At 42.8% G+C, this 26,834-nt stretch overlaps 2 protein-coding genes across 2 annotated transcripts in view; one reads left to right on the top strand and one right to left on the bottom strand.

The window, feature by feature from the left end:
• Positions 1-2,314: 2,314 nt before the first annotated feature.
• Positions 2,315-5,428, bottom strand: CTU1 (cytosolic thiouridylase subunit 1). The gene is made up of 2 exons (XM_081961892.1): positions 4,878-5,428; positions 2,315-3,660 (listed from the first exon to the last, which is right to left on the bottom strand). Exons 1-2 carry the CDS (start codon positions 5,380-5,382, stop codon positions 3,104-3,106), a joined length of 1,062 nt encoding a protein of 353 aa, XP_081818018.1. The 5' UTR covers positions 5,383-5,428; the 3' UTR covers positions 2,315-3,103.
• Positions 5,429-14,955: 9,527 nt separating this feature from the next.
• The window catches only part of LOC309396613 (beta-1,4-galactosyltransferase 3-like), a 29,286-nt gene continuing 17,407 nt past the window's right edge, over positions 14,956-26,834 (top strand). The window contains exon 1 of the mRNA XM_081961891.1: positions 14,956-15,218. The gene's annotated coding sequence lies outside the window, so the exon portion shown is untranslated. The remainder of the gene's footprint in view (positions 15,219-26,834) is intronic.

The following is a 26,834-nucleotide window of genomic DNA, read 5'->3' as shown; positions in this document are numbered from 1 at the left end:
GACATTATTATTATTATTATTATTATTATTATTATTATTATTATTATCATCATCATCATCATCATCATCATCATCATCATCTTATGATTCTTGATTAATCTTTCTATTTTATTTTTCTTTATGTACAGAGTATATGCACAAAAAACAAATTATTTGTGTGTCCAACCACACTTGACCTATAAAGAATTCTATTCTATAGCCATCTATATAGCTATCTATATATCTATATTTTAATGGAACTACATTAAAATACTTTGTTTTTCAATTAAAATATTTTAAGTGTTTAATTTAACTACCGGCTTTAATTTTTCTCCCCCTTTTTCTACTACCGGTCGTATTGTTTAAGTTTTTAGGAGAAAGCAGGTGGTTTTTTTTTTGCTGATTTCCGAAAATCTTTGCTACTCAGTGATTTTTTAAAAAAAAAAAAACCTTTGCCCAAGGATTTCTACAGGTATATTGGAATAGAACCAGCCAGGATCAGAACCCCAATCTCCAACATTAAAGAATGGCACTGTAACCACTAGACTATCCTGCTTTTATATTATTCTAGCTAACAAGCAAATGTAATTAGAAAAGCCTTTTAAAATGCAAGGTTTAAGGAGAGAATAAAATATCAAATGTTTCATATTTAATACTGCTTCCTATGCCAAAGTATTTCATAATTATTTATAATTAAAACAGTAAAATAAACAATACATTAAAATAATATGAAACAATATTTAGTAAATAAAATATTTATTAAAACACTGGAGAGGGCAAATATTCTTAAAATATTCATAACAGGAAGGCCTGAATGAAGGGATGAATTTTTAACAGGTAACTAAAAATTATATAGCAAACACCTTCCAAATTTCAGAAGGGAGATGATTCCACATTAATAGTGCACAACAGACACTACCAATGAAGTACCGTACTAGCAAAACTATTCTTAAATATTCCAAAAAAACCTATTTCTATATGGTATTCGTAAACAAATTAATAATATACCTGTATGTATATTTCATAGTTTTGGAATTTATTTTTGGCAGCAAATCTAGAAGCAGATCGTGTTAAACCATGATATGGTTTATTTTATTGCAGAACGGAGGGAACAAAGGATATTTGTTAATTTGAGTGATAGCTTTAGCTTATTGTATGAATTAATTGAATGTTCATCTCGTGGACAGAGTTGACCATAAATAAACTTTTAATCAAATTTATAGGATTTGTTAATAGTAATTCTCATTAGGGCAGAAGAAATTATAATTATCTCAATTAAAGTCAGAATAAAGGCCTAACCCTTCCTGTGTTGAGATCCTGAAGTTGATTCATGCAATGAGGATCTCACAGCAACACTTTTCCTAAAAACAGCAGCTGAGGGAGGGAGGAGAATGAATTTCCACACACATACAATTTTATTGGACCTTATTTATGCTTATTTCTCCTTTTTTCCTACTGATGCAGCTCAATATGGTATGCAAAATGAGAAGACACATTTCAGGCTAAATCCAAGCTGAAGTCACTCTTGAAACAATCTTAAACCTCATATTTCGTTTCCATATTTTTATTCTGAATCCAGGCCACTGCCCAGCTAATCCTCTCTACCTTCTGACTCATTAAAATGCTTGCTTCGCACCCAGGCGTTGTACTAATGGTTCAGTGAGAAGGGTTTGATGCAAATCCAACAGCAAAGTTGAAAGCTTTAGGGTAAATACAGAGAAGTATTCATTCCTTTGTTAACTATGCATTTTGAACTGTGGCAGCAGGTGTTACATTAAATTTCCCTTGTTGGCTTGTTTGCCATGTTATTGTGGAACAGTTCCTGAACAGTGTTGTTCCTGACCTCCACAGGAAAGGATGCTGTAGCTAATATTGGTACAGGTGTATGTCATTTTATTGTAGTCTCAGACCAATACAAGAAATGTAGTAGTGACACCTATAAAATAGTCTAGCTTAAGAAATCATTAACTAAAAAATTAAAGCCAAATTAAAATGTGTGTATAAAAAGCCTGACTTGGACCCATAAGTGTACAGTAATTCAATATATGTCTGGCTGTGAGATAATACCTAAAATTATATAAAATGTGATATCTACAGTTACATAAACTGTATGTAGTAAGAACTTGAGCTATCATGATCCGGTGGATTTTATACACTGCTTTGTAAAATCTAGCTATACGTGCTATAATAAATGGTAGGCATATAAAGTTTTACCTAAGCCTGTGTGTATATTTCTTATACACATATATACCTGTAAACATTATATATACATCACAAAAATAACAATTTAAAGAGCTTAAAAGAAGAAAAGAGAATGAATAGAAAATTGTAAATATGTCATGAAAATAAAATTTTATTGGATGATGCTAATTGCCTCCTTCTTGTGGCAACAAGACAAAATTTGGCTACATTATAGGTGAGAGTGGTCTTATTTTCTGCTAAAACAATACTTATACTTATTGAATGTAAAAATAACAATATAGTATTAAACCCAGATTTGCTGGCTGGGGAATTCTGGGAGTTGAAGTCCGCTAGTCTTAAAGTTGCCAAGGTTGGAGATGCTCTAGATCACTCAAAGCTGAACTGCCTGGAGAGGCGATGTGTGAAGATTGGGAAGAACAACAAGCCAAGGGAACCTTGGTCATCCACCACCTCATCCTTTCCATGAAGGATGAGGCCACCCTTAACCTTGTGGTTGCAATCACCACTATGGGAACAGCAGCAATGCACAGGAAAGCAACCTTCTTCACAGCCTCCTCCCTCCAGATGTGTGGACCTCTCCACAATTCCCAGCCAACAGCAGCAAAGGCTGAATGAGGAGGAAGGGGCCTGAAGCCCAACAGACCCAAGAGGGCTCCCTATCAGGGAAGGACAGTACAGAAGATGGTTCCCGCCCTTTTAGTGCAAACACACTGACAGGAACCACCACCACAACTGGGAATCCAGTTACTTTTGCAAGATGGCTGCCCAAGAACCATCATCCTTGACCATCTTGCTGGGACATGTTGTCCAGCAACTGGGATGGGGACTCACTTCTTCCCAACTCCCGGATCTATGCAATTCATTCTTAAGAATCTTTTTTTTAAAAAATCCCATCCCACCTCAGGACATAAAAAGAGGGAATTCAGAAGTCTATTGTACTTCCAATCCAGCTTGGTTTCCTTGCGTTCTCCTCTGTTTCTAAGCCAGCCTCTGGCTTTTCCCCCTCCAGCAAAGCCTTCTGCAGGCGGTTGGTTTTGCCAATGGCCAGCTTAGGGAGTCCACGATTGAGCCCCTCCAGCAGCACACAAGCTTTGCAAAGGGGCTGGCTAGAGAAGTAGCCACACCGCCGGCAGGTGCCCTGGACGGGCAAGCGTACGTCCTTACGGATAGCCAGACGCTCCCCCGAGTGCACCAAGTCAGCCACTGAGCTTGGCCGGATAGCTTCTAGGTCTTTCAGCAAGGCGCGGACGTGGCCCCGGTAGGCATTGGGGGCGTACACGCACTCGGTGCTGAAGTAGTCCAAGCCCTGGAAGTAAGCATAGAGCACAATCTCTTTTTCGTAAGCGTGCTTCAGCGGCTTGCAGCGAGGTAGGGTTCCCTCCCCGCCCGTCAGGATTTCGGCGCAGCGTTGAAGCCGGCCCACGTCACCCCGCAGGAAATTCATCAAGATTGTCTCAGCCACGTCATCAGCATTATGACCTAGGAAGCGAAGAGAAGCGCAACAGGTGGATGAAACTGAGCAAATAGACTTTGAGTTTTCTTTTACAGGAGTCAGCTGGAAATTCAACCTTCTTCCTCAGAAACTGCCAGAAAGTTGGCTAGGGTTGACTAGCAGATCCTTGGCTGATACACATAGCAATAGCAATAGCACTTAGACTTATATACCACTTCATAGTGCTTTTATAGCCCTCTCTAAGTGGTTTACAGAGTCAGCCTCTTGCCCCACACACAATGTGGCTCCTCACTTTACCCACCTCGGAAGGATGAGTCAACTTTGAGCCTGGTGAGATTTGAACTGCTGAACTGCAGCTAGCAGTCAGCTGAAGTAACCTGCAGTACTGCACTCTAACCACTGCACCACCACTAGAAGTAGTCATTTTAACAGCTAAAAAGACCTTTAGAAGATTTTCAAAATAAAGGTGCAACGTTGAGAATGAAGGAATTTCAGGTCTTTTAATAAGCATGCTCGGGTCGGTTCTGAAGCTGGAAATGAAGATCCTGACTCTGCACATGCTCAGCATCACTCTTGCTACAGTTTGTTCAATAAGATACAGTTAGCCAGGTTCACAAATTCCTCACCTATACATCAAGGTGCATTCACACAACACGTTCAATCCAAATCAAACTAGCTATCTAACTAGAGTGTTTCGCAGTCTCAGCTATTCCTTGGCGGTAGACTTCAACTCCTAGGAATAGCTGAGGCTGAGAAACACTCTAGTTAGATATCACATTGAGTAATAAGGCAGTGTTTCTTTAAGTTTAAGATGTGTGGATTTCAAGGCTGTCTGGGGAACTCTGGGAGTTGAAATCCACACATCTTACCCTTGTTGAAATTACAAATTTGAACGTAGCCATAAATACTACCAAAGTTAATGTTCCCCCTTATTATCCTTCCTAAAACTTTGGGGCAACTTTAAGACTTGTGGGCTTCAACTCCCAGAATTCACTAGCGAGCATAGCTGACAATCTTCATAGACAACAAGTGCAGTGATTCACCTAACAGGTCGTAAAACGGGACAAAGCTCCTCTTAACAAATGTCTCGCTTAGCAACTGAAATGTTGGGCTCACTTAGCACAGCTGGCTGGAGAATTCTCCCAGAATTCTGGGAGTTGAAGTCCCCAAGCCTTAAATTTGCCAAGTTTGGAGGCCTCTGACTTCCACTGATGTCCACCCTTGTCCAGCGACCCCCTCCTACCTGTGGCTATCTTGTCCGCCCCTAACAAAACGGCGCCCCGGTCCAGCGCCTGCCTTCGGAAGACGCCGCAGAAGGTGCAATTGTTCCTGGCGCCCGTATGCTGGACGATGCGGTCCATGCTCCAGCCGTAGAGCTCCCGATAGGAGACCACGTGCAGAGGCAGGCCCAGCCGGCCCCGGTTGCGCTGGACGGCGGCCAGCGAGTCGTCCCGGTAGCCCGCGATGCCTTCGTCCACGGAGAGCAGCAAGAGGCGCAGGCCGTAGCCGTGGCGCTGGTCCAGCAGGCGCAGCACGTGCGCCAGCACCGTGGAGTCCTTGCCGCCCGACGCCCCGATGGCCACCGTCTCGCCCGGCTGGAAAAGACGCGCCGACACGATGGTCTCGTGCACCTCCGCTTCGAAAGCGGCCGAGAAGCAGCTCCGGCAAAGCGCCTGGCCGGTTTTGGGTCGGCGGAGCGCGGCCCGCTGAGCCCCGCAACTCCCGCAGAGCATGGGCAGCGGCGGCATCCTTCCGCCGGACGGGGAGAAGAAGGGGCTCCGGCCGCCCGGCTGGTGCCGCGGGAGGGACTACGATTCCCGGCATGCTCCGCTTTGGCTGCTGCCCTTCCTCTCGCCGAACTCCGCGGCGGCCAGAACTCAGTTCTCACGCTCTGCGCTGCGTTAAGCGGTTGAGTTGATGCGCCCTCCTAGCTGTTGGGGTTCGTGCACCGTGGTTGGGAGCTGGCCATGGGGCTGCCAAGACGGCTTCCTGTAGGTTTCCCCCTCCTTCCAAACCAGGGTTAAATCGGTCGTGGTTTAGTGGAACGGGTTAACCGAACAGTACATGCTTTCTAGGAACCGCTGACCCATTAGAACAGGGTTACTTTACTTTACTTTACTTTACTTTACTTTACTTTAGTTTTAGTTTAGTTTAGTTTAGTTTAGCTCAGCTCAGCTTATTGTCATTGCACCTCGTACAAGAAATTAAATGCCATCTTCAGTGTACATTATAACTGTAAAAATAAAACACAAACACACATTCTTCACATTCTATACAATTGAATTGAAAACTCAATATTGCATTAACGTTGCACTATACAGTGTGTGTGTGTGTGTGTGTGTGTGTATATATATATATATATATGTTGTATTTGTACTGATAAATACATATACATACACACACACATATATATACATACATACACTACAGACGCTGAACTTGTCGATCAGAATGTCGCACATTTGTGCTAGTCCTTTCTGGCTCTAGAGGGCCATGCTCATCTCCGTTTCAAAGCCAAAGAGCCAGCGCTGTCCGAAGATGTCTCCGTGGTCATGTGGCCAGCATGACTAAACGCCGAAGACGCATGGAGCGCTGTTACCTTTCCACCAAAGGTGGTCCCTATTTTTTCTACTTGCAATTTTTACGTGCTTTCGAGCTGCTAGGTTGGCAGAAGCTGGGACAGGTAACAGGAGCTCACTCCATTACGCGGAGCTAGGGATTCGAACTGCTGAACTGCCAACCTTTCTGATCGACAAACTCAGCGTCTTAGCCACTGAGCAGTAACTATGGTGTACAATTAGGACTTTGGTTCTTAAAAACAAATTGTAAAATGCTGCCAATTTTTTCCCTAGTGATTCCTGAACTCTCCTAAGCACTGCTTAACTAGAATATTATTGTGATTTAAGCATCATCACAAGGATAAGAGACACTAGTAGTTAAGGCCCCAGGCTAGAAGCCAGGAGACTCTGAGTTCTAGTCCTGCCTTATGCATGAAAACTAGCTAGTCACTTTCTTTCAGCCCAACTCGCCTCACAGGCTTGTTGTTATGGTGAAAAATAGGATGGAAGAGTATTAGGTATATTTGTCACCTTGAATTATTTGATAAAAATGAGGGTTGGATAAGTATAAATAAAATAAGTTAGATGATAATATTCATCTCAACCAAAACATTTTTGCCAACCTAATGCTTAATAAAGCCGCCTAATAAAGGGACACGGTGGCTCAGTGGCTAAGACAATGAGTTTGTTGATCAGAAAGGTTGGCAGTTCGGCGGTTCGAATCCCTGGTGCCACATAACTGAGTGAGCTCCCATTACTTGTCCCAGCTTCAGCCAACCTAGCAGTTCAAAAACATGTAAAAATGCAAGTAGAAAAATAGGAATCACCTTTGGTGGGAAAGTAACAGTGCTCCATGCGTCTTTGGCGTTTAATCATGCTGACCACATGATCATGGAGATGTCTTCGGACAGCGCTGGCTCTTTGGCTTTGAAACGGAGATGAGAACCGCTCCTAGAGACTAGCTAGCACATATGTGCCAGGGGAACCTTTACCTTTAAGGCTTCATTCAGATGATGAGACACTGCCACTAGGGGGCAGACTCATCTTAAGCATCTTCTGGAACATGGACCTCTTCTCAGAAGATCATGGGACCTCTTACCTTCCTGAACACTTAACCCAATAACATATTGGGTGACATTGGGCAAGTTCCAGAGACCCCTGTGACATCCAATGTTTGTGCTCTGTCTAGCTCGGTTTTGCACTCAAGGACTTGCTTGGTTGTTTAACCTATAAAGGTAAAAGTTCCCCTTGCACATATGTGCTACTTGTTCCCAACTCTAGAGAGCAGTGCTCATCTCCCTTTTAAAGCCGAAGAGCCAGCGCTATCCAAAGACATCTCTGTGGTCATGTGGCCAGCATGACTAAATGCCAAAGATGCACGGAACGCTGTTACCTTCCCACCAAAGGTGGTTCCTATTTTTCTACTTGCATTTTTACATGCTTTCGAACTGCTAGGCTGGCAGAATCTGGGACAAGTAATGGGACCTCACTCCGTTATTCTGATCGACAAGCTCAGCATCTTAGCATTGAGCCACCGCATCCCATTTAAGCTATAGAAATGCATTATGTAGGAATGTAGATGGACTCGGCTGCAAAATCTGCTTCCTGTTATTTTTCCATTATTCTTTGCCTGGGTCAAAAGAATTTAATTTCCTGTCTTCTTGCAACTACATTCACAAAGAGGCCCAGAGAAAACTTTCTGATCAAATAACTTTTCTGGTTTTTTTTTCTTGCAAGTACTATGGTTTTGGAAAAGGAGAGCTACAGACCAGAGCAAAGAGAATTGTTAAAATATGGTTTATTAAATTTCTGGAAAAATTTAAATATAATAGAACAAGGAAATTAAGCAGGAATAAATGGGAAGGGGAAAATACAAAGTGAAAAGAAAAAAAGTAATTTCTAACTTTCTTCAATACAATTACAGATATAAAACAATCTTTTGATCTAAAATTCAATATTGTCTGGCATTGCTATAATCTTAAACAATTTGAATAATCCAATCTCAAAATTAATATAGCATTTATTTCAGCATCGAGCAAGAAGTCCAAAAGTGGTTTCCATTTAGAAAGAAAGCTAGACCAAATATTTTCTTTCATTAAGATAATTAATTTCATTAAGATAGTAACATTGCAGTCTCAACATTTTATTTTTACATACTCCTATATGCTAGCCACTTCTATAGCAAGAAGCTTATCTAATCAGCAAAACCCAAGTTTCATTTTTCCCCATCCCTAGCATAAAGCCCAGAAGTGGTTTCCAAGCAGAAACAAAATTGGACGCGTTCTTGTCTTTGATTAAAGCAGTCAATGTAGCCATCACTGCTAGTTCCATCTGTTTTTCTAGCCATTCATCCATTGTGGGAATTAAAGTATCTTTCCATTTTTGTGCATAAAGCATTTTTGCTGCTGACAACATACAGATATGATATTGCTTAACTAACACTCCCAGTGTCCCTTGCCATTAGCCATATTTGCCTGGGGTTTCAGTACATCCTGGTGGATGATACATCCTTGTTGGTAAAACATGAGCATTTCCCTCTCTGTGATGTTCTGCAATAGTCAGCATTGTACAGCATTGTACAGAAGGTGTCACATGAACATAACTTTCTCCTATAGCCTTAAAATATTTCCTGTTTTCCTTTAATCAGTTTAAAAATTTTAAATGTCAGGTGTTGCAAGTACCCTCCAAATTTGGCATAAGTTTGTTGTGTGTTTCTTCAGTCCGTTAAGTAAAATAAATAAAAAATTGATTCTGACCTTTCCTTACAATGAACCTTTGTTCCTGTTCTTCTGGATTTCTGGCCTGGGAAACACGTCTCTTATTCTAATTTCAGAAGAGCTTTACACCTCTAACTATTCTTGTGCTTTAGATACTTCGGGACACTTTGATCTCTGAAGGAAGGAAGGAAACAAAACAAAACAAAAAGTTAAGCCGGAGGTTCCACAAAACTTGCGAAAGTTTACATTCTGGGGAATCTTAAGAAAGAAATATATTTTTAAAGAATTGTACATAAGCACTGCAAGTAGTCTTCAACATACGACCACAATTGAGCCCAACATTTCTAAGCAAGGCCGTTGTTAAGTGAGGTTCGTGCCATTTTATGCCCTTTCTTGCCACAATTGTTAAATGAATTACTGCAGTTGTTGAGTTAGTAACCCCTTTGTTAATCTGGCTTTCCCACAGACTTTGCTTGCCGGAAGATCATAAAAGAGGATCACACGATAACCAACATCAATATGAACCAATTACCAAGCACCTGAATTTTGATCATGTGACCATGGGGATCCTGCAATGGTCATAAAAATGGTCAGAAGTCACTTTTTTTCAATGCTGTTGCAACTTGGAATGGACACTAAACAAATGGTTGTAAGTTGAGGACTAGCTGTAAAACTCTTCAAATTCTTTTTTCCAGTTCTGGAAGGCCGTTATGAACATGCCATGCCAAGCCTATACAGTCCTTAAGAATATCCGAGAATTAAAAGCTTTGAGGTCCACTGAAGGAAGAGTTTATTGTAGTTGTGAAGTCATGCCCGACCCATCACAACCCCATGGACCACGTTCCTCCAGGCCTTCCTGTCCTCTACCATCCTCTGGGGTCCATTTAAGCTCACGCCTACTGCTTCAATGACTCCTTCCAGCCACCTCATTCTCTGTTGTCCCCTCCTTCTTTTGCCCTCAATCGCTTCCAGCATGAGGCTCTTCTCCAGTGAGTCCTTCCTTCTCATTAAGTGGCCAAAGTGTTTTAGTTTCCTCTTCAGGATCTGGCCTTCTAAAGAGTAGTCAGGCTTGATCTCCTTTAGGAAGGAAGAGTTATGTAGCAGAAATTCAACTGACAACTTGGGGCTAAATTAACAACCATCTGACCAGGGGACAATCACTACCTTGGCTCACTCAAGGATCCTCTATCTCAGTGTTTGATATGCTCTTTCTGAATACAGCATTCCCCCCCCCCCCCGATGATTTCACATGAGTTTTGTTGCCACTAGTGCTGTGGGTTGGTTTTAGTTCATTAGTTCATTATGCTGAGCTATATGCATTCCAGACCAACAGTTTTGTGGCAATTTCTACCACTTATAAAAGTGTTCTTAAAACTTGTAGACCTTGTTTTGCAACATTCCATCATGGTTATCTTTGATCAGATGGTGATGGGATATATTGTTTTTAAGTTCCTTCTCTTTCAAGGTGAGGCCGAGGTTTTTGGGATAGGTGAAAAAGGACAGCGTGATTTCTAGCATTTATAAGAAACTGAACTATACCTTAGAAATTAAAACATAATTTGTGGGTTTTATTTAGTTATTAAATATTTATGCCACCCTTCTCCCCTTTAAGGTGACTCTGGGTAACTTAACAGATAAAAGAGAAATGAAAACACAATTAACATAGTAAAAGTATGCAAATTACAATTTTAAAATGATACAATATGCAGCTTGGAAAATATCTTGGTATGTTTAACCTAATCAGCTACCAATCTTTGATTTGGTACAGTCCCTTAACATTGATTAATTCTATGCTTGGTTATTCTGCAAGCAGGTTAAATGTCTCTGTGAATTCAGCCCTATTGCTTTGAATGACGTGTGCCACCCATCTTGCTTCTTATGGTTGATATGGCTCATCTGGAATTGCAGTAGTGCAGGGGTGTCCAAACTTGGGAACTTTAAGATTTGTGGACTTCAATTCCCAGAATTCCCCAGCCAGCCATGCTGGCTGGGGAATTCTGGGAGTTGAAGTCCACAAGTCTTAAAGTTCCCAAGTTTGGACACCCCTGCAGTAGTGGAAAAAGTAACCTTAAGTCATTCAACTTTATCCTGGATCGCCAATGAAACATTAAGTAGTGCAGAAAGGAACATTTCCATATAATCAAGAACATTGTCAAGCTTTACCCCACCTTTAATGGCGCAAAGCCGCAAACATAAAAATGTTTACACAGAAATAAATCTTGTTGTTTCAAAGGCCAGTAGCGTCAATCAAATTGTTAACATGCGAGTTACCTTTTATAAAGGTTTGCCTTTACCATTACATCCTGATCACGCGTCATTTGAAGTAAAAAAATATATAAAATAAATATTTCCTGCTTATATTTCAGCGCTTTCTAGCCTACACTAACTTCTCACCATCTGCCGGGAAGGCACCAGCACCTCAAGAGTCTATCTGTGTGAATAATACATTTTGTACTACAAGCATGGGCTCTGCCCCTGAAAAAAAAATCTTTCTTGAAAGTCGTACAGAGTTTAAGTCCCTTGGTATGCTTAATCATAATTATAATAATTATGTAGCAGCACAGCTCTTGATGACTTAAATGCACACATTGGGGGGGCGGAGAAATTTATTTTTATTTATTAAAGAAATGTATATGTCTCACTAACTCACAGTGATTCCAGGTGGCCTAGAGGAATAAAACCCCAAATAAAGAAATCAATATGCACCCTCCACTGCCTTGGTGACCACATTCCAACAAACCATTTGATGGCTAAGTGGCTAAGACTCTGAGCTTGTCGATCAGAAAGGTCGGCAGTTCGAATCCCTAGTGCCACGTAACAGAGTGAGCTCCCATTATTTGTCCCAGCTTCTACTAACCTAGCAGTTCGAAAGCAAGTAAAAATGCAAGTAGAAAAATAGGGACCATCTTTGGTGGGAAGGTAACAGCGCTCCATGCGTCTTCGACGTTTAGTCATGGTGGCCACATGACCACAGAGACGTGTTTGAACAGCGTTGGCTCTTCGGCTTTGAGACGGAGATGAGCACTTCCCCCTAGAGTCGGGAACAACTAGGACATGTGTGAGGGGAACCTTTACCTTTTATGTCCACCTGGGATCCTCCAGATCTGCTGGCAAAACCATGTCTTCAGGACCTTTTGGAAGAGTATCAAGGTGGAGGCCATTCTTATCTCCACAGAGATGATGTTCCACAAGGTGGGAGCCGTGACAGAAAAGGTTCTTTTTTCTTGTTCCCAGTAGATCAGTGGGGAAGTATGGCTCCTTTATGACTTGTGGACTTCAGCTCCCAGAATTCTTGAGCCAGCATGGCTGTTGCGTATAAGCTGGGTTGACAAAATCACAAATGAGGAGGGGATAAGCCGCCTGGGAAAGCAAACAGAAATCATCAAAGTCATTAAAAAGCGAAAGTTAGAATATTTTGGACATGTGATGCGACGCCCAGAAAAATATGGCATACTTCACTTAATCCTCCAGGGAAAGATTGAAGGCAAACGAGGTCCAGGCAGAAGAAGAATATCATGGCTTCAAAATTTAAGGGACTCATGCGGCTGTTGATAAAAATAGAATCGCCAACATGATCGTCAATGTCCGATGACGGATATGGCACAAGAAGAAGAAGGCCTCCCCTGGAGGACAAATGGGATTAACTAAATAAAATGATTTTGCACTCGATATCCCATCTTAAATGAGCCCTGAAGATATTCTGAATGCTACTGTCACTTCCTGTTCCAAGTGATCTTTGGGGTTAGATTTGGCAAAAAAGTAGGTAGCATCTCTTATCCAGAGCCAAAGCAAAACTGATAGCAAGAGTCATTTTCTTGCTGTGGAACTTGCGGATAGTTAAGAAACCCAAAGGCAAAAGATGTTGATATCTTGGAAATTGTTATGCATTGATTATTTGGTTTAATAAAAGGATTAGAATTGGGATAAACTATCGTTCTCAAACAAATGAAGATTAAATAAAAATCTGCTGTGTGACTTTTGGGGCAGTTCCTTTCTCACAGCCACTTCACAGGGTTTTGGTTGTGGGGGAAAAATAGGCAGAGGAAGGAATATTGGGTACGGTATGTTTGTCACCTTGTGTTATTTATAAAAAGTAACAAAATGAGATAGAAATTAATTCAGAAGCAGCCAATGAATTCCAAACTTTGTAGTAATTTACTGAGGATTATTCATTTCTTATATTCCCAGGGTGTACATGTAGTGCTCCATTTACAACAGTTCATTTAGGGACCGTTCAAAGTTACAACGGCGCTGAAAAAAGGAACTTATGGTCATTTTTCATACTAATGACTGTTGCAGCATCTCCATGGTTACGTGCAAAAAATTCAGAGGCTTGGCAACTGGCTCTCATTTATGATGAGATGTCATGTTTGGGGTGTCCCAGGGTACCCAATCACCTTTTGCAACCTTCTGACAAGCAAAATCAATGGGGAGGTAAGATTCAGTTCACAACCACATTAACAACTATAGTAATCCACTTAACAACTGTGGCAAGAAACATCATAAAATGAGGGCAACACTCATTTAAATCTCTCCCTTAACAGAAATTTTGGGCTCACTTGGGGTCGTAAGTCGAGGACTAACTGCATTGCTTGTTTTTTTAGATCCGGTGTGAAAAATTGGCAGAGACTCTGATTAATATTGGAATCTTGAGGTCCTCCAACTCATAGATAGGTTGTGTTTGCACAACCTACGCACACGTTAACCACATGTTTGGTTTCTTAATCCATTTTCCAGGTGATTGCACAATATGCTAAGTCCTAAACTAACCTTACAACTTCCTGCTAGCTTTGTTCAGAAAATTTCTGGACTAATAGAAAAGAATGTACGTTTATTTATGTATTTATTAGTTTGTCAAACATGTACAGGTACAAGTATGAAAATGGACATGGACAAAGGAAATGAATACAAGGAAATGGGGGACAGTAGGACAGGGATGGTAGGCACGCTGGTGTGCTTATGCACACCTCCTTTAAGGACCTCTTAGGAATGGGGTGAGGCCCACGGTAGACAGTTTAAGGTTGAAACTGTGGGGGTTAGAGAGGATGTAACAACGGAGTCAGGTAGAGCATTCCAGGCGCTGACCACTCGGTTACTGAAGTCATATTTTCTGCAATCGAGTTTGGAGCTGCTTACCTTGAGTTTGTATCAATTGTTTGCCTGCGTATTGCTGTGGTTGAAGCTGAAGTAATCATTGACAGGTAGGACGTTGTAGCAGACAATTTTGTGTACTATGCTTAGGTCCGATCGCAGGCGGTGCAGTTCCAGATTGTCCAAGGCCAAAATTTTGAGCCTGGTGGCATAAGGAATTCTATTGTGAGCAGAGGAGTGGACATTACTTTAGATTGAGCTGTAGAGTCTGAGGTGCGCCGCCGATTGCTTGTAGACATTTTATTACCCAACTAGGTAACAACATCAGTGATGTTACCTAGTCAGGTAATGAAAAGTCTGCAAGTAAACCCAAAGGTTTTCAAGAGGCTGCAGGCAAAGAAACACATCTCACGCAGCACCCAGGACTCCACACTGACTGGCCCCATTGAACAGACGGATGAACCCATTCACTGAAGCGAGTAAACCAAGATTTTTTGGGGGGAGGGAGGCTTGATTTCAGCCCATTGCTCGGCCAACAAACCACAGTTAAACTACTGTCACCTGGGCAGAGGAATGCAGGCACTAACTAAACCAGGGCTCACCAAACCTGGCCACTTTACGACTTGTGGACTTCAACTCCCAGAATTCTCCAGCCAGCAGAGCTTTGAAGTCCACAAGTCTTAAAGTGGCCAAGTTTGAAGACCTCTGAACTAAGCTAACCCCGTTCTGCTTTCTCTGGCTCCTGCTCGCTCGCTCCCCCCGCCTCCCCGCCAGGCCAGCGGCCCCGCCCACTTTCCCGGGGTTTTGTGAATTTGCCACCACTCTGCGCCCAACGACGTCGAGAGCGTCCGCGTTCCGATTGGCCGGCTCGGGCTGCGCCTCCGCCCACCTGCCCGCCCCTTTTTCTCGCCTCGGGAGGCGATTGGCCGAGGCGTTCGAGCCTTAGAGCCTCTTGCGCTCGGAGGCGGAGGGAGGAGGGGGCGGGTCATGAGGAGCGCCGTTGCTCCGGCGCCGCCTCGCCTTCTCCGGGCTCCAGCGCGTCGCCTCTTAGACCGCGCTCGGGAGGGCCGCCTTCAGTCCATCGACGACCGCGGGAACGGCGGCTGTGGCGGCGGAGGACGACGACGACGACCCAGCAGCGGCAGCCCCGGAAGGCAGCGAGCGAGCGAGCGAGCGAGCGAGCGGCGGATCTTCCCGAGAGGAAGCATCGCCCCGGCTGTAAGTGCGGGGCTTCCTCCAGAGGAAACCCCCGGAGCGTCGGAAGGAGCTGGTCTCTTCTCTGCTTGTGGCGTATGGAGGGCGGGGGTTCGACTTTCCTCGGGATTCCCCACCCCGACTGGGGAGCTCCCGTGCAACAGGCTGGGCAGGAGTCGCAGCCCACCCATCCACTCAATCAAGCCACCGATCGCCGCGCTGGGTTCGCACGAGCAGCTCCAGGCACCCGTGTCCGGCTTCTGGCCGTGTTGTCGTGGGAACCCGCCGACACGCGTTGGGAGGGTGATGGGTTCCTTTCGGCTTCTCTCCGCCTTCCCTCTCAACCCGTGTCTCCCCCACCCCAAAGAGTAGAAGGTCCAGGCGCCCTTTTATCCCCCTCCCCAACCCCACAAGTCAGGGGAGAAGGAGGGAAGTTGGGTAATGTGAATTAAAAGGGGGTGGGTGGGTTGATGATTCCCCCCCTCGCAAGTATTCATTTCCTGCCCTCTTCCTCCCCCCCCTCCCCCTTTAGTGAACATATGTCAGATGTTTTGGCCAGAGGAAGGATTGGACTTAGGGGAAATGGGCTACTTTCCCAATTAAGGAAGAGAGATAATAATAATAAATATATATATAGAATGGGGGGGAGACTCTAGTGATGTGGGGACATGTGAGTTCTCCCCTTTTAAAGAAGGAAAGAAAGAAAAATCGGTACCAGTAGAAGAAGAAAAATTGTTGCTGGCAATCCTAAGAGGAAGACATTGATCAGATCTCTCTTCATTTATTACGGGATGTGGACATGTGTAAATTTCTGTACAATGCAGGTGGTGGGGTTAGGTGTGGTGGCATTGTTTCTCCTCCTCCTCCTCTACTTGTAAACCTAGAGAAAATAAAAAAAAGGAAACCACAATTTGACATCTTTGATGTGTTGTGGTCACAAGTGGCAGGGCCAGAAAAGAGGGAGAGAGAGAGTGGTGTGAGCTTCCTTCGGGATTACTAATCCGCATTCACACAATATGTTTGCCCAGCTTTCCCCGCACTCGGCCTCTTTTAGTTATACAGATTTCATCTTTGCAAATTCTTTTGCTATGGTTGTGGTGGACAACGTGACCAACACTGACCTGACCCAGTCAGCGTAAAATATCAGCAAAGAAGAAGCTGAGACGCTTCTCTACATATCTCCCAAGCAGCAAATTTGTGGGAGAGGAATTTTAGAGATTTATAGCGTCTGGAAAGATGCAGCCGGAGGGGGCTAAACAATTAAAAACAAAGCCAGGCTGATGGTGTGTTTAGGGTGCTGGCCTAGAAATTAGGAGATGTGTGAGTTCTAGTCCTATCTTTGGCATGAAGGCTAGCTTAGTGATATGGGTCCAGTCACTCTCAGCCCACCCCCCACCCCCCAGGATTGTGGTGTGGAAAAGAGGAAGAAGAAGGTAAAGTAATAAAAGCAGGGCAATTAAATTAATTAATGCCTTGTGTTTGAAGGCTTCCCAGATAGCTGAAGGCCACCCTATTGATTTAACCCAGGGGTGTCCAAACTTGGGAACGTTTAAGACTTATGGACTGCAACTCCCAGAATTCCCCAGCCAGCCATGCTGGCTGGGGAATTCTGAGAGTTGAAGTCCACAAGTCTTAAAAGTTTCCAAGTTTGGACACCCCTGATTTAACCTAAGTGGCTAGATGCATGCAAGAATTTTTTTAGGTACTAAATTACATATTAAACAGATACGAAACTGTTCTTGCTGGCAGCATTAATGACATGCCACAAACCAGCAAGTCATATTTTAACATAGGAATCCAACCAGGGTTTATAAACATGAAAGCTGCATTTGGAATTCCCCTAGGACTTGGATTTTTCCTTTCCAATGGAAGGGAAATCATTGAGCCTTACCTCAAATACTATGAAACGCTTGCATCTTATCTATTGCACAGGTAGGACTCATATTTTAGGGTACCTCTTCCATCCACTGGAAACATATTTGCGGTGGAAAGGTAGTTGTGAAGCCACCATAAATGGAAGAACCTTTCCATATGGAAGTTGAAACCCCTAGGTTGGCAAGCCTGGTATAGAAAGTGTGTGAAAGCATCTATATGTCATGCAGAATCATAATACAGGTGGCTTCTTTTGGATTTTACGTGTCCGATCACCAAAACAATTGTTGCCTATTCCACAATTCTAGGTAATACACAAAAGTTGCATAATGAGAGGTCCGGTTGCTGCACCTTGTTGGGAATTCTCAACATAAGAGAAATTGTAACCTTTAATCTTCTACCTAAGCAAGATTCCCAGATTATATAAATGTTCTTCATAATTGAAGAGCTTTTTTGGCTCATTCAAATCCTTAAATGAGTGCATCTTTTTCTGGCTTTATCTTGGAGGTTCTCAGCAGAGACCATCTCGATTTTTCTTACAGTATGTTTTGAACTTGAATGTTTGGTACTTTTCAAGACTGAAATTCTATGCTGTAAGGTAAAAGAAATTAGATTTTTTTTCTTGTGAGCCTTCGTTTGTATATTATTAGAGGTTGCAGATTGCCATTCCTTTTGCGAATAGAATAGATAGCAACAGCACATAGACATATATATTGCTTCATAGTGCTTTACAGCAGTCTCTAAGCAGTTTACAGAGTCAGCATATTGCCCCCAATAATGTGGGTTCTCATTTCATCGACCTTGGAAGGATGGAAGGCTGAGGGGGTCAACTGCTAGCAGGATCAACCTTGATCGGGTCAGGATCGAACAGCTAGCAGTCGGCAGACTTGGCCCGCAATACTGCATTCTAACCACTGCACTATCACGGCTAATAAGAATATAATTCTTTATTGGCCAAATGTGATTGGAAACGCAAGGAATTTGTCTCCGGTGCTTAACCTCTCAAAGTACACACAAACAACAAGTTAATGCAATCATAAGTTACCAAAAGGAGAAGGTAATAGGAAAGATGAGAAGGATAATTGTATTACTCCCTACTATATACCGTAGGTCAGGGGTGTCCAAACTTGGCAACTTTAAGACTTGTGGACTTCAACTCCCAGAATTCTGGAAATTGAAGTCCACAAATCTTAAAGTTTCCAAGTTTGGACACCCCTGCCGTAGGTAAATATCCTTAGGCAGAAGACTGCTATGGGAATTAGGTGTTTAGCAGAGTGATGGCATGGGGGGAAACCTATATTTTGTGTCTAGCAGTTTTGGCATGCAATGCCCTGTAGCCACGTCTGAAGTTGAAATGGTTTATGTCCAGGATGTGAGGGGATGTGTAGACATTTTCTCAGCCCTCTTTCTGGCTCGTGCAGTGAACAAGTCCACAATGGAAGGCAGGCTGTTTGCAAGTTGTTTTTTTCTGCAGTTCTAACTATCAGTTGGCAGTTTGTAAGGTACAGCATTCTTTACATGCATTCCAAAATGCTCAGTTATATTTCTTTTGTCTGCCAATTCTAAATATTGGCTTCTGGATGGAGCTTTTCTGAACAACATGCAAATTAATTCCTCAGAGACTTGTGCAATTTTTGTCTGTATGGGTGTAGTCCAGTCATGGGTTTCAAAATTTTTTAGAACCTCTTCTGTAGGTGTGGCCTGCTTTGTGGGAGTGGCTTGCCGGCCATGTGACTGGGTGGGAGTGGCTTGCCAGCCATGTGACTGGGTGGGAGTGGCTTGCCAGCCATGTGACTGGGTGGGCGTGGCCAACTTGTAAAATGTGGTGAAACTCACTTAACAACGCTCTTGCTTAGCAACCAAAATGTTGGCTCAGAAACTCTGGCATTTGAAGCACGCAAGTCTTAAAGCTGTCAAGTTACAAGACCCTTGCACCTCTAACCCTTTAGAAAAAAAAACCCAGGGGTGTTCAAACTTGACTGCTTTAAGACTTGTGGACTTCAATTCCCAGAATTCCTCCTCTCGCTCTTCATCTTGGTGATGTGCGGACGGGCTGGGGGAGCTGGAACCGGTTCTAAACGGCACTGTAGATTTGTGGAACCTCTTCTATAGAAGAGGTTAGAACTGGCAGGAATCCACCCCTGGTGTAATCCATGCCTAGGACTCTCATCCAATACAAACCTTATACATCCCTAAGGCAGTGATTTTCCAATTGGATCATGGCTTGCACTACAGCAGTTTATTTTGTAATTCTAAGTAGCAGTGTGTATATCCTAGAGTGGGGTTTCCATGTCAGATGTGAGTTACTCTTGCAAATAAGCCGTTATCATTATGGTAAAAACAGATAATCCGCGACTTATGACCGCTCATTTAGCAAAACATTTGAAATTACAGCGGGGCTGAAATAAATAATAATGTTGGGCCAGTCTTACCACTTATGACTGTTTACAGTGTCCGTGCAGTAATTTGATTGCAATCCAGGCACCTGCAAGTGAATCACATTTATAATGACAGTGGGAGCATTCCCGGGATCACGTGATTGCCATTTGTGGCCCTCCTAGTCGGCCAATGGAGAAGAGAGCAGGGAAGCTCATAAATTGCTATCCCGTGATGCCTTGTTTAATTGTCCACAGCAAAACTATTATAAAATCGGGTCCAAATTCATGTGATGTCTTGCTTAACAACCGCAATCCTTGCCGATGAATTTTCTGATCTCAATTGTGTAATCCTAAATCAAAGATTACCTGTTGTGGCGCGCCAGCAGAGCAGGCAGTAGGTTCGGACATTGAGGAGGTTGGGGGAGGAACATGGGCCAGTCCTGGAGTCTGGGGGAGGCTTTGATGAGGGCTCTGTGTCGGAAGCAGAGATGGGGCCAGGGCCGTCTGACAGTTATCAGCTGCCTTCGGAGTCAGACATCAGTGAGGCAGCCGAACAGCTGGAGCCAGTTCCCAGTATGCGCATACGCAGAGTTGTCAGAGGAAGGGAACTAAAGAACAGGGGTTGACTTGGGAGTAAGGTCACAGGTGGTCGATGAATGGCCCCTCCCAGAGGAAATAAAAGAGGAGCGAAAGGGGAGTGGAGTTTGCAGGAGACAATTAGTTCGCTTAATTGGTTTGTGACTTTCCCAGACTCCTTGCCAAGTTTTGCAGATATCGGCCTGGCAGCTCTCCAAGCCAAATAAGGTCTGTGACTGTAAATCCTCTCTCGAAAGACTTTGCTGGATGTGAATGAGAAGAATTCACAGTAAATTAATAAAAGGGTTTTTTGTCGGGACCAGAAGTTTGCTTCATGCTCTTGGGAAGCCTCGGTCAGAAAAATACCTGTATCCCAGTGAACAGGCTATATAGGTATCGAGAAATGGATTTTTCTAGAGGTGAGAAAAGAGGCTGTTTTGCAAAGATTTTTCAATCTTTTGTTTCTCTACATCCCCCCCACCTCCCTTTGTTTCATTGTAAGAAGGAAAGATGTTGGTTAATTTTAGACTTGAGTCTGTGGGCAGAGAACTCTCCATTTTACTGTTCAGCACCTCATAATTTTAGATGCTTTATAAATAAAATAGCATGATGGCTTCAGCTGTTGGGCTTGAAAAGTGTTTTTTTTTTTGGTCTGATCTGTCAGGCTTCCTAACCTTCAACCCAACCAGACTGAAAAAAAAGTGATGAAACAATAGCAAAAAGAAAATGTCAGGGATGGGGAGAGAATAACATTCCTTTTTCTTACCTTCTCCTGAAGTCTTGGAAAGTAATTTCCCTGCTTTTGTTTCTTCTAAAGTATCCTGTTAAGGGTGACCTCAAATCCAGAAAAGGGCAAACATTTCAGGAACTGGACTTAATTGATTACTTCACTGGTTCCCCACCTATGGTGTCTGTGGACCCCTGTGGAGGTTTGAAAAATGTTGTTGTTGTTAGTTGCGAAGTCGTGGCCGACTCATCGCGACCCTATGGATAACGTTCCTCCAGGCCTTCCTGCCCTCTACCGTCCTCTGGAGTCCATTTAACTCACGCTTACTCTTCGGTGACTCCATCCAGCCACCTCCTTCTCTGTCATCCCCTTCTTCTTTTGCCCTTCATCGTTCCCAGCATGAGGCTCTTCTCCAGTGAGTCCTTCTTCCTTCTCATTAGGTAGCCAAAGTATTTGAGTTTCCTCTTCAGAATCTGACCTTCTAAAAAGCAGTCAGGGTTGATCTCCACTAGGATTGACCGGTTTGATCGCCTTGCAGTCCAAGAGACTCGCAGGAGTCTTCTCCAGCACCAGAGTTCAAAGGCCTACATTCTTTGGCGCTCAGCCTTCCTTATGGTCCAACCTTCACAGCCATCCATTGCAACTGGGAAAATCATAGTCTTGACTATACTCACTTTTGTTGGCAGGGTGATGTCTCTGCTTTTTAGTCTGCTGCCTAGATTTGCCATTGCTTTCCTCCCCAGGAGCAAGCGTCTTTTCACTTCTTGGCTGCAGTCCCCTTCTGCGGTGATCTTGGAGCCTGTCATGATTTAAATCTCAAGTTAAGTCTTGGGTGTTTGTGGCCATGGTCTGTGGCCACAAAACGTATTTAAAGGGGATCCATGGTGAAGAAAAGGTTGAGAATCATTGGATTACAGATAGTCCTCGACTTACAACAGTTCATTTAGTGACCGTGCGAAGTTACGACGGCATCGGAAAAGTGAGTTGAGACCATTTTTCACACGACCGTAGTGGCATCCCCATGGTTACATGATCAAAATTTGGATGCTTGGCAACCAGTTCATACTTACGACGTTTGCAGTGTCCTGGGATTGTGTGATTCCTTTTTTCGACCAGATTCACTTAACAACCGTGCAACTAACTTAACAACAATGGTGGTTCACTTTAACAGCTGTGGCAAGAAAGGTCTTAAAATGGGGCAAAACAAGCTTACTGAATATCTTGCTTAGCAGCAGAAATGTTTAGCTCAATTGTGGTTGTAAGTCAAGGACTACCTGTAATTCCTGGATAGCCCCTTGGTACTGGGAACAGCAGAGAAGCTGCTATTTGCCATTGGCTTCTTTCAAATGCAGTTGTTTTTGTTTTGCATTTACCAAACTAAGATCCAGTCCTGGATTTTGAGATGGCATTTAATCTCCCATCCAAATGCAAATCAAGTCTGACCCTCCTTAGAGTCGGAGTTTTCTCCTTGTTGGGGAAAAAAACCCACAGGAGTGTACATCTTGCTTCTGAACTCCAGACTAGCAAACTTTTCAAAAGTACGATAGTCCGAAGTTCAGAAGCAAGGAGGCGTTTTTCTCCTGTTGTTTTCTCCCAACACTTGAATTTTAATGACCGATTTTATTGGAATAATTTTACCCTCCACCTGCTTTTAATGGCAGCAAACTGCCTTAAGGTTTATTTTTGAACAGAAAGGCAGGGTGTAAATTCAGTAATTAATTTTTTTTTAAAAAAAGGTAAACCCTGAACATAGACTTAAGTGTTCTGTGGTGGTGGCCATGGCAGCAGATGAGTTTTGCTCCGTCAATTTCAGTTTTTCTTCTGTTCGTTCGCCTGATTACCTCTGAAAGTTACCAAAGTCTGTGGCCATTGCCATTCCTGATGATAAGCAAATTGCATTGGATGGCTTGTGCATTGCACGAAGAAATACATTGGTAGTTTCTTTTGCATCTATAACTGACCCCTTTTCATTGGATGATTCTGAATGTTTATTATAGTAACAGGAAGTTCTCTCTAGCTTCCTTCAATGATGAAGTGAAATATTTTCATGCCACTATCTTATTCCCTTTTTCAAAGGAAAAGTAATACACTTTGTTTTAGTGTTCCCCATATAAAACACATTTCAACACTTGGATCAGCTTGGCTAATCGTTTTCTGTGTAGCTTCTTATCTCTGAACCAGGGTAGACAAAACTTAGCTTTGATTGTGAAGCCGTTTTGTTCTTGTGAGTATGTGCATGTCCACACATATACTTTTAAATAGCTAACTCAGATTTATTGCACATTTTTTTCCTTCTGCGCAGATTGCAACGGTTATTTCTTCAGGTACACAAACAAAACTGTGTTTCATTACTGTGCCTTAGGACTAGAGCCCAGGAGACAGAAATGGAAGGAAAGCAGTTTTTAACTAAAATTTAAGGGGGAAAAAACTAACAGGAATTAGTTGACAGGAGGTAATCTCTGGAAATTTGAGAGGGATGTTCCTTTCTTCAGAGCTATTTAAATAAAGGCTGGAATGCCATTACATTCACCTCCTGTGTGAACAGAATAACCGAGTTGGAAGGGACCTTGGAGGTCTTCTACTCCACCCACCCACTCCTGTTTATGCAGGAAACCATATGCCATTTCAGATGAAGAGTTGTCCAATCGCTTCTTAAAAACCTCCAGTTGTTGGACTAGCCACAACTTAAATGGATTAAAAAGGGATGCTAAATCAGATGATCTCTTAAGATAGTTTCCTATCTATCATCTAAAGGATTCGGTAGAATGAAAGATGAAATGAATTATGTTGTACAATAAAAATTACATGAGCCCAAAACATGCACCACGACCTCATTTTTTAAGAGAATTGAGAGGGTATAAATTGAGAGCATGCGGTATATGAAGTGGTAGGATTCAACTGTTACAATCAAATCATATGAAATACAAATAGGAAGGGAATCTATTATTTACTCTGTAATCATATGTTTATACTTTCTCCTATTACATTAAAAATTGCAGTTCAGTGTTTATCAGCAAAAGATTTGGTGATTCATACTATGTTAACTTTTGAAGTTTTGAGTTTTTGGGTTCCTTAACGTAACACATTCAATTATTCCTAATTAATGATGTAAGGGAAATTGTAGCCATTTACAGGTTTTTAAATCTCCTGTCTGTTTACCTCCTGTATATTTTACCTTTTAAAAATTCTCTTTGCCATTTTTTATCTGTTAAAAAAAAAAGTAAAACTTTTACATGAAAAAAAACCAGCAAATGAAAAATTACGTCGCAACTCTTAGAGATTTGGAATCGCTCTAAAAGGCTTTCAGATTTGCATGCCCAGGTTACTCCCTCTGTGAGAAGACCCCCCCCCCAAAAAAGTTCCTAGAAGAATTCATGGATTCAGATGAAGCCATTTGTCTTTTGAATGCATTAAATCAAGATCTGTGGACTTCAAAAAAAATGTATTACACATGCCCTTGAATTTAAGTTGTCAAAATAGAGTGGGTGTTGTTTGCAAGCTGGGGCTTGTGTCATTTAAAAAAACACACCTTCTTCTAGATCAGATAGCCCTTTAAGAAAGACTAGATCCAAGCGTGGAATCTTGGTAACCTATCTGTTGTCTAAGCAACAGAATGCAAACTGTGCTCTGGGAATTGGAGTTAATGAACCATTGCTTAACTCTCCTATGGCTTCTGTCTGTTTCCCTAGAGAATAATAAGTAAAATAGGCAGCCAAGAATTCATCTAGGAGCTACGGAAAAACATCCCAAGTAATGGTTCGGTTCTTGAGAGGCAATCTCTTGTTTGGTTGTTTTGAGTTGGAATTATATCTGTGTCGTTCTGTCCATGTTTACTGTAGTGAATGCTGGGCTCATCTTGGGGTGGGGGGTGGGGGAAACAAATTGGGACTGTTTAGCAAACGAGAAGGACGCGGTGCCTCAGTGGCTAAGTTGCCGAGCTTGTCGATCACAAAGGTCGGCAGTTGGACGGTTCGAATCCCTAGCACTGTGTAACAAGAGTGAGTTCCCGCTCCTTGTCCCAGCTTCTGCCAACCTAGCAGTTCGAAAGCATGTAAAAAAAAAAAAATGCAAGTAGAAAAATAGGAACCACCTTTGGTGGGAAGGTTACAGCGTTCTGTGTGCCTTTGGCGTTGAGTCATGGTGGCCACATGACCATGGAGATGTCTTCGGACAGCGCTAGCTCTTTGGCTTTGAAATGGAAATGAACACCGCCCCCTAGAGTCGGGAATGACTAGCACATATGCGTGAGGGAAACCTTTACCTTTTAGCAAATGACATGAGCTAGTTCAGAGAGCTGCTATCTGTTGGAGAAGTGACATCTGGTGTTGACTAAGTTCTACCCTTCTTCTTCTGAAGGCACTACACATTCTGGATCTGTGGCCCCCCTCCCCTCCCTTCCACCCACCCACCCACCCTCCCAGTTTCCTGGTTTTTGCTTTGCACCAGCAGCGTTCCACTTCCTGTTTAAATTGGCTGAATGCTATTGGCTCGAAAGGACTATATATTACTCTGAGTAAATGCCAAGTTTTGTCGGCCTGCCTTAGGGCTTGTTGGCCTGGCTGCCTGCCCTGGTTCTAACTGATCGCATCTTTTTAGTGTCTCTGATTCATTGCAGAAACTCTGTTGAAATTGGAGTCAGGCAAATCCTGCACTCCAGGAAACAAAGGTTTTGCCATAGTTCTGCTGAATAAACAAAGCTGCGTTAATATGAATCAGGCAGCCACATACATTTGCTTAACAAATATATATATATATATATTTTAAAAAATGTATGTTGGCACAGTATTTTTTAAAAGATTTCTCAGGTGGCCACGTAGCTGAGAAGTTAACAAGCTGGATTGGCCCTGTTTCTCTCTGAAGAGCAGCAATTTCATACTGTATATAAATATATACATACATATATGTGTGTGTATCTGTCTGTGTGTATCGGAGGTGGTATTCATCCAGTTCTGACAGGTTCTGGAGGACCAGTAGTGGAAAATTTGAGTAGTTCGGAGAACCGGCAAATAGGCTGGCCACGCCCCTGCTGCCTCCCAGCTGATCTTCTTTTGTTGCCCTGAACAGGAGAAGGGAGCTGGAAAGCAGGTTAATGGGGTGGGGGAGGAAATGGGGATTTTGCAATATCCTTCCTCGGCTATGCCCACAAAGCCACACCCGCAGAACCTGTAGTAATTTTTTTGGAATCCGTGTGTGCGTGTGCGTGTGTGCGTACGTGTACAGTATTGCTTTATCCTTAATATGAAGCACTTATTATTTCTGAATGAACTGATGGAAGACTTGGCAAAATGCTGTCCCCAGATTAAAGAACCAGAGTGCTACTCCAGGTGTGAACTGAAAGGTTGATTCATTTCTGTCTCTGCCCAATATGGACTCCAGGAAGCTTTGCCCTGGGTCACAGAAGATATCTAACTAACCACACTCATCTCAGCTGTGAAATGGGGACTGCTTCAAGTACAATTGTGGTCATTGTATAGGGTTCTTTTTTGTCTTTTGAACATTAAAAGTCAGAGAAGAGAGGGGGGGGTGTCAACCTATTCTCCAAAGCACCCTAAGGCAGGACAAGTAGCAATGGATGGAAACTAATCAAAGCGGGAACCAAGCTAGCACTAAGGAGAAATTTCCTGACAATTAGAACTATTAATCAGTGAAAAGATTTGGCTCCAGAAGTTGTAAATGGTCCATCACTGGATGTTTTTAAGAAGAGATTGGATAACCATTTGTCTGAAATGGTGCAGGGTTTCGTGCCTGAGCAGGGGGTTGGACTAGAAAACCTCCAAGGTCCCTTCCAACTCTGTTACTCTGTAGTTCTATTGTTAAAAGAAACTGCATACTAGATTATTTTTTTCCTATTTTGAGCATTCATCAGACAAATCAGCTGGTTCTTTGCATTCCTAGATTTCCTCCTTTATATTGGTGATGATACTTGCACCTCCTTTACAAAACCTGGAAGCGATTTAAGGTTAAGAAGTAGATATATGTATATTTCTGCATGTTTTGAAGGAAATATTTCACTGGATAAGTACGTGACTGGGCTTTATAGGAATAGCTGTCCAGGATATAGCTCAATGAAAACCTTATGAGGCTCAG

Source organism: Natrix helvetica, assembly GCF_964273705.1.
Source record: "Natrix helvetica genome assembly, chromosome: 9".
Lineage (NCBI taxonomy): Eukaryota > Metazoa > Chordata > Lepidosauria > Squamata > Natricidae > Natrix > Natrix helvetica.
The sequence above is the reverse complement of the archived record's forward strand: the minus strand, read 5'-3'. Positions and strand labels throughout refer to the sequence as shown.